The sequence below is a fragment of the Bactrocera latifrons genome, unplaced genomic scaffold, assembly GCF_001853355.1.
Source record: "Bactrocera latifrons isolate USDA-ARS-PBARC rearing strain unplaced genomic scaffold, ASM185335v1 scaffold_138, whole genome shotgun sequence".
In the NCBI taxonomy this organism is placed as follows: domain Eukaryota; kingdom Metazoa; phylum Arthropoda; class Insecta; order Diptera; family Tephritidae; genus Bactrocera; species Bactrocera latifrons.
Genome location: NW_017534830.1, coordinates 99,269 through 107,518, shown reverse-complemented (window position 1 = coordinate 107,518; position 8,250 = coordinate 99,269). Strand labels below are relative to the sequence as shown.

Here is an 8,250-nt window from a genome sequence, read left to right as displayed (position 1 = left end):
TTTTTTTTTTTGTTCTCCCACAAATTTACAAAATAAATTAAATTATAATAATTTTTTACTTACATCAACGCCGACGCAGTGAGGTTGCCCACCATTGCCAAATGCGCAATCCATTTATCGACTATGGTCACCAATAACGGATCGTCGTCCTGCAAATGAAYGCGTGCGATCAGTAGCGCTTCTGTGTAGTAATACTTCGACAAGAGCATTTCGATGGCTCTTGCATGACAATGCATCGCCATCATGTAGGTAGCTGCCTGCAGAGGGTAGCCCTTTTCAAGCAGTTGCTCGGCAAAGGACTGGCACACGTTTTGCCAAAATCTGTAAAATTCACAAAAGTTGTCGTTGCTCTAAGAAATCAATAAATATAAATTAATGATTTCAAAATACTTGTATGATATGGTCGGTGCCACGGCTACATGCCATTCGCTCAGCTCTTTTCTCTGTAGACAAAGCATTATTTCATCTTTGAGCGTAGAAGAGTTTAACTGCATCAGAAATAAGTTGTGTATGCCCGTGGGTTTCGAACTTCTAATATGACTTACTAAAAAAAAAAAAGTATACATTCCAATTGCGGCCCATTACGACCAATATTTTACGGGAATGAAAACTTGTATAACAAAATATCACTTACATTCTATTTGCAAGAGCTTTTCAGCATCCGCTTTTGTACCAAATAATTTGGGACAAAGGAAACCTTGCGGTCCAGGTTTGCTCAAAGCCATATTCAATTTATCCAAAACATTTTTATTGAGCTCCTTGCTTGTCCAGCTCAAAACAGTCGGCGGAGTCTAGAAGTGAAAATAAAGAAAAATATAAATATAAGTAAAAAAAAATATATTTATGTGAGTATATAAAACAATTACCCTCATGTAGACCGAGCCATAACTCCAGTCCATATTATCCTCACGGTTCTTTGCCACTTTTGTCTCCGTCTTCGGTTGAACTTTTGTCTTCTCTAACGCCGCTACTGTCTCGGTCGTGTTTTGCTCATTCAACTTCATTGCGTTAAACAAATCGGTRACGTCAGCGCCAGCCTCACCATTGCCAGCCGCACTGTTCGTACACTCCTCGCGTTCGGTCACCACCTGACCGTTTTCAGCGCGTTTGAGACGACGCTTCTCAGCTGCCGTCAATGGTTTTGTCGCCTCAGTRCGTGTGGCCACTTTCACGGCCCATTTGACCTGATCCAAAGTGTGCAAGTTGGAGCGCTTCCATTTCGACGCCGAATAAACCACAGACTCCTCCAAACGCATATCGAAAAGCTCCACCGAAGTCGATTTGCCGGCGCACATCACGATTGCCTCGTCGGTCGGGTAGAACAGACCACATGTCATGGGGCAAGGAAATTGTTTGAGGAATTTCTCATCGTTTGTAGTCGAATTGAGATCCCAAACACGTACGCCGCCATCGAAACCGCACGTCAGAAACTCGTTGGCATTGCGATTGCTCCATTTGACGCAAGCATTGGCAGCTTTGGGATTTTTGATCTCGATGCGACGTACCGGTGTGAGTACACCGTCTGGCGAGTGTGATTTCAGTATGTGTATGTTGTTGGCATTGGCCACGACAGCGACGTGATCGCTGGCTATTGGGCTCCAGGAGATTTCGGTGATGTAACGTGGCGCTAATGGTACGTCCTGCACTAGGGTGTAGGAGTAGGCGAGATTGGGCTTACGATGGTACACTTGTACGTGTCCACGTTGAGTGCCAACGTAAAGCACGTTATCATGTACCGASACTGTGGAGATGCTTTTAATCTCACGTATAATGTGCGCATCTAAAARTCGGGAGAGAAATGCYATAGATTAGTWAGCTTTGRACTACTGTGAAGGCTTTCTGTCCAATCTGAAGAGACATGATGACCGAGTTGAAATTCACTTCAATGGCCATTTACACTGCACCCCTCGATAGACAAAATCCAACGATGTGTTACCCGACGGCTGCGCAAAATGCCAAAAGACTTCACRCCACTTATTTTCATCGATRAGGAGGTTCAGAATGTCATCAAGACAAAAAAGACAAAAATCTTCCAAATGCATTGGCCCTGATGGAGTTAAGATATTSATGCATCTAAGCTCAAGCAAGCTTCCTCACCAAGGTCCTAGACCTATTGCTGACTACTCTTCAAATACCCGAAGTGTGGAAAATCGGAAGATTCAAACCTAGAAAACCAGCCAAAACAGGGGAGCCCCATCGCCCGATTACTCCCTCTTTCCAGTAGTGAAAACATTTGAGGCCTTGCTACTCCCGACCTTCACGCACCAYCTGAGYCTAGCAAACCATCAGCATGGCTTCTGAAAAGTGCGCAGCTCCACAACAGTACATACTTAGCATCTTAGACACCCAGATAGTTCATGGCTTCAACGAAAAACCACTCTGCGGGAGGATTGGATTGGAGGATTGGAGCGTTGGATTGTCAAAAGCCTTTGACACAGTCAATCACACAACGCTATTTGAGGACATCGAAAAATCCTGTGCTGAAGAGGTTGACTATGAACTTTCTGCTGGGGTGCTTTCGTAAAAATCATACCTACAGTCTCCTAGAAGCATCAAGAGGTCTTTTCTCAACTATGTCTACTTCCTACACCGACCAGACTTTGGACGCAACAAACTTCAGACSTTCACAGTGAAACCATTAAMACCTTCACCGACTCCCTCACAGTGGCACCCCACTCCCTATGGTCCGATCCCGTCTGAATAGCCTACCGTTGAATGAAAACGATGACAACTTATCTAATCCTTACCATCCWAGCGAGAACTAATGAACCRTTGCAACCCCAACAACAACCTCAATTTAATTAAACTTTTACGACCTACAAAACCGGCCAATACTGAGAAATGCATGTTTCCTGTTAAGAAGCAGGAAATAAGAGTAAATGTGTAGTCTAAAAGATGGCAACTGAGGAGAACTCAACGAGTCATATTGTGGCTGAACCATCTAAGGCTGAAAACATCAGTTTCTACACACCCGGATATATTTTTCCTCTTACTAAAAAAAAGCTATGACTGAAATCACACACTTTCCACCGGCGTATATTTTTCAGTTAGGTAAAAATTGAGATTTGAGCATATGGTTTTATATAAATTTATATCTAACATAATATTTTAAAGTCTCCTTAGACCCAACTTCCGCAAATTATAGAAAAAATTGCCAACAGGTGTTACCCTCTGAGCAGGGTATATTAAGTTTGTCACGAAGTTGGTAACACCCAGAAGGAAGGGTCGGAGACCCTATAAAGTATATACATATATAAAATAAATGATAAGTATGTCGAGCTGTGTCGATTTAGCCATGTTCGTCTATCTGTCTGTCCGTCCGTCTGTCTGTATACATATATAGTATACGAACTAGTCCCTCAGTTTATAAAATATCGTTTTGAAACTTTGCAAACGTTATTTTCTCTTCAAGAAGCTGCTCATTTGTCGGAACTGCCGATATCGGACCACTATAACATATAGCTGCCGTACAAACTGAACGATCGGAATCAAGAATATTTTCTAAGACAACAATGTAGTTCCCGAAGAAATTGTTCCGAACGGATTACTATAGCATATAGCTGCCACACAAACTGAACACATAGTTTCTAACAAAAATGCACCTGTGAAGGGTATTTAGCTTCGGTGCAAACGAAGTTAACGTTTTTTCTTGTTTTTTCATGCGACTGTTWTAATATACATTAAAAATCAAAATACTTTAGATCTGGCTACACTCACAAATTTCAAATCAATTCTAAAATTTTCGTTTGGCAAAAAAATTTAATTGAAATTTTTTCCATTTTTATTTTATTTTATTTTTTCAACAACCCTCACGTCGGTTGTCAGAGTAACGGTACAAATAACGCCGCGGTGAAAAATCGCTTGTTCGATATTTTAGTGGGCAGACCTTCTAAAGAACCAACAAATATTGGAGAACATTTTTTTTTTTTATTTAATTTTTTACATTTCCTGGCAATAAATAAATAACGGCATGTCGGTTAGAAACGACTTCACGCGAATTTTCGTGCAATTCGTAGAGGAGTGCCAAGCGAGTGGCTTGGAAATCGACCAAAATTTCGCATATTTCTACGTGCATTTGTTGGCGCGCGACGCACGTCTCGGCTTGCGGCACGAAGCGGCGAATAACTGCAAATTGCTGCAACTAAAGCAGAATGCAATTCAGTTATATAAGAACAAGACAGATCCCACTATGTGCAATCTACACATGACCTATTGTTTTCGAAATTTCCGCGAATTTAATATCAACCATTTGAAAGAGATCTATGAGGAGAGCTTTCAAACGAAGCTGCAAACACTCATCGCGGGCATACTACAGTATCCGGAGACGAGCAATGACAAGCAGCTGGACGAAATGCTCTACAAGATACAGGTCTTCATAATTGCTAGCTACAATATTGGCGATCCGAAGAATCATGTTGTAAGCACAATTCGATGGCAAAGTCTCGTTTTTTTTTTATAATTAAACATTAATTATTTTTCGAAGCTCCTGAAGCAGACGCGACAAAGTCTTAAAAGCGTGCTCAGTCACGGCGATCTGCAGAATTTTGTATTGAAGAAACGCTATCATCGCTTGGAGTATTTGCAACGTTTGACAGCCACTGTATGCGGCATACTTATCTACAATAACTGTGACCCGAATGGCGAACGGGAAAATATGCGCGACAGTGAGTAGAAACCGAACGTATTTTGGACTATATAAAAGGGTACGCAAGTGGAACGAGCCCAATTTTTAGTTCAAGAGTGTCGATAACCCGCAACACGGCGGGAATGCCAAAGAGTTTGAGACTGCGTCAGTTGCAGTTTGAGTCTGAAAGTAATTATTGTATGAACAACCAAGTTTAGGTGATTTGGAGGCGTGATGGTTTAGTAATAGTAATATCTGCAGAGACCCGACAAAATCCCCCAATAAGGTGCAAGAGAGCAAGGCTCAGAAATTTGTCCTATTTTTATTACAAACTGTCATTCCGCGAAAAGAAACGTTTCAACTAATGATAATGATGATGACCAATCTGTTTAAATTAAAGTTAGAACCAAACTGAAGACATAGTTGGAATTAAGGTATTTTCGTCGGTCGATGTCGATGAGTATTTTCTTTGTTGTTATTGTTATAGCAAATGTCTACACGCTATTTAGGTAGCAAGGCACAAGTTAGTTGTCATCTAAATCATCTAACGGAAACAGAAAACTTACCGTTGTGTCGGTGTTGATKTATTATATAATATTTCCAGGTCATGCAGCCTAGTTAAGCGCTCAGGAACCGTCCTTTTTGGCCCACTCGACTAGAGTAGCAATGCACGAAATATGTGCAATTCGTCCGGAGGCAGAGGTTAGTGCCGAAATTGTGCAAAATGGGGCCGTATAACTTGGGATCGAAGCTCTATGACCCCTAAGGTCTAAACAGGTCTTAAGATGGCTCAAACTATTGCATGTATTACAACTCATCGAGGTGGAGTTTGAATAGAGCCGTTTGGCGGAAACACAGCAGAAGAATTCCTCTGATCCCGGATATTGTCAGTCCTTGACCGGATAAATTTGTGGTCAATTCCGGTAGCGTAAAAACGGCTTTTATCGGAATTGTAATCTTTTCGTAGTGTTTATTAACCTAAAGGGTGAGTGTTTTGTTGGTCCGAATTTCTTTTTAATAGGGTTTGGGTTCTTTGGAGGTTTCAATAAGCACCTACACAACACCGCTTCGTTTCTTTAGATTTATAGCATTATTTGAGGTTATCGTGGTAGCATAACAGTTCAACTGTGTCCAGAATGTGCAATTTGTCGTTTTGTATAAGGCCCAAGGACACTGGCTAAGAAGTATAAACCTCATAGTATTCCTCCTACTTGCGTATGAAATACTGTTGTTGTCGTTGTTTTTGTTGTTGTTGTTGTAACGGATACCTAATCCCTGTTAGGATGGTAAGGATTAGACAAGTTGTCATCGACGTCATTTAACATTAGGCCCAGGAAACGTGCTGTTTCGTTGTGGTAGGACCAAAGGGAGAAGTTTGTCGAATGAGTAGGGTTGGTAGGACATGCAAGAAGGTGCCTTGTGTCATGTCGAAACTCATTGCACGCTGGACATACTTCCTCAGATATTTCCGGGTTTATCCAGAACGAAGGTGCGCAAGGGTCACTCTCGTTTCTTGCGGCAACTCGAGCTCTATGTCTGCGATGGGTGGTGTCTGGTCGACGTATTGTTTGATGTCTTCGACGTAGTTGAGGAATGACCTCTGGAAGCTCCTGGGAGGCGGTTCCGCTTAAAGCAGGTGACTATAGGAACTGCTTGGAGAGAAGTTCATTATGCTCGTTAACTGGTAGAATATGGGACCCACTATGCAGCTTAATTTTGATGCAGATCCAACGACAACGAATACGGTGTTCCACCAAATTAAGGATAACATAACAGTTCTTTCGCAGAGATCATCAATATCTTACGATTTTAATTGAATTACGCTTTGTTGTTGTAGTGCTTGCTACAGTTCCAGAAAAAAAAMATAGGCAATTGGTCGAGGTCTTTGAAAGTTCAGGCTGTCTTACTCTGCTACAGTTTCAACTTAGAAGAATTAGTATCGGAAAAAGGCAATTCCCACAACAGTCGGGATCCGGATTTGTATCCCTCCAAGAACGATCAACCCGGTAGCATTCCCCGAAACTGCTTTAGGAATGTGTTCGTCCTCTACAACAACAACAAAGAAGATTTTCTTTATGCGAAACCCTCATTTTACTGTAAATGTTTTCTTTTCCTCTTTTCCCCTTAACAGTCTTAACTGACATTCAAATGGCGAAAACGAATACACGAGAAGCGCTGGAAGCTGCGCTAGAAGACATCGAACACTACATAGCAACTGGCATAGAGGCTATCGGCAATCTAATACAGGTAGACACAAAAGAGAAGAAGGTCCATTGCAAGTGGCCCATCGAGAAAGTGCGCGAAATCAATAAATTCGTCATCTTGTTCAGTTCATATGAAAAATTGCTAAAAAATATAGCCGAGGCATTTGAGAAAACTGAATATCTAGTTAGTCTGGACCAAAAGAAGATGGATTGCATCATAGAGAAAATCAATGAGATACTGAAATATCGCACAGCAATCGAATCGCAGTTGGTGTTCGTAAGTAAAAGAGTAGATGACGAAGATAATTGAAAAAAAAATTTATAATTTTAACTTCGCTTTACAGCCACATTTCAAGTATCTCTCGCATTTGTGGACCTCCTTACTGCTGTCGCTAAGCCACTTAGCCGAACTGAACCGACTCAAAGAGCAGCTTGACGAATATGTAAGCGAAGAAATCAAGGAAAATTTTCGTAAACTTTTAAAAATAACCGAAGTGCGACGCAAAGTGGTGAAAAMAGAACTCTTAACAACATTCGGTGAACTTATGGAACGCACTAACAAGGCGCATCCAGTAATGACGTCACTGCAGAAAGTGGTTTGTATCGTATGCCAATTTTTGATCTCAATTTTGATTTAAGATTTCCAACATTTAACGGATGGGTATTTTTGCAGACGTTGAACTTTCAAAATTACTGCGCGCTAAGCCTCGCACTAACAAACGGTTTGCTGACGCCCGCTTTCCTTACGAAGAAACTTTGCGAAGACTCAAAATTTCGCTTCGGTTTTGCAAACATCGAATACGCAAAATATGCCGAACGCTACTTCGAGGACTTCATACACACACTGAAGACAGCAATTTACACTTCCGTCGATCTRATTTTACTCTTCGGACTGGCCGATGTGATACTACAAAAGGACTTTGTTGACGAACGCAAGAAACGTCGAGGGAAACAAGTGTCGGCGAGTGGCACACAAACGGAGATGGTTGTTGTAAACGATCTCACACCTTCGAATCGCATCAATGTTGCTTGGAATAAGTGGGACTTTCATCGCGAAACCATACATTTGGCGTAYATACGAAAGCTACAGACGCATGCGCAGCAGACCGCTTTGTCCTTYGGCACTATGAATGCGCAAAACGAATGCTTGCCATTCGGACATCGTACAAATTGATTGTTGTTTTTGTAGTGGCATCGTTTTTTGTAATAAACGAGTCTATGTTTGTATATGGTTTCACTTACTTACCTTTCTGCTCGGAATTTGTGTCGTAAACGGCCAAAATATCGTTGCTAACCACGAATATGTGATCGCCTTGCCAATCAATGGAATAAATGGGCTTGCCGCAAAATGGGTTGAATGTGATGGTGGGTTTACCCGACTCCACATGGATGATGCCGACCTGTTGGGAGATATAAAAATTA

The 8,250-nt window shown here is 41.5% G+C and overlaps 2 protein-coding genes across 2 annotated transcripts in view; one reads left to right on the top strand and one right to left on the bottom strand.

The window, feature by feature from the left end:
• LOC108965298 (protein rigor mortis) overlaps positions 1-8,250 on the bottom strand; it is a 13,905-nt gene that overhangs the window by 1,975 nt on the left and 3,680 nt on the right. The window contains exons 5-9 of the mRNA XM_018927614.1: positions 8,075-8,228; positions 867-1,780; positions 635-791; positions 391-544; positions 64-321 (exon numbers count right to left, since the gene is read on the bottom strand). Of these exons, the coding sequence (XP_018783159.1) occupies positions 64-321; positions 391-544; positions 635-791; positions 867-1,780; positions 8,075-8,228 (1,637 nt within the window). The remainder of the gene's footprint in view (positions 1-63; positions 322-390; positions 545-634; positions 792-866; positions 1,781-8,074; positions 8,229-8,250) is intronic.
• On the top strand, positions 3,745-8,055 carry LOC108965299. Its single transcript, XM_018927615.1, has 5 exons — positions 3,745-4,417; positions 4,484-4,664; positions 6,756-7,105; positions 7,173-7,424; positions 7,502-8,055. The coding sequence occupies exons 1-5, from the start codon at positions 3,971-3,973 to the stop codon at positions 8,000-8,002; spliced, it is 1,731 nt and encodes a 576-aa protein (XP_018783160.1). The 5' UTR covers positions 3,745-3,970; the 3' UTR covers positions 8,003-8,055.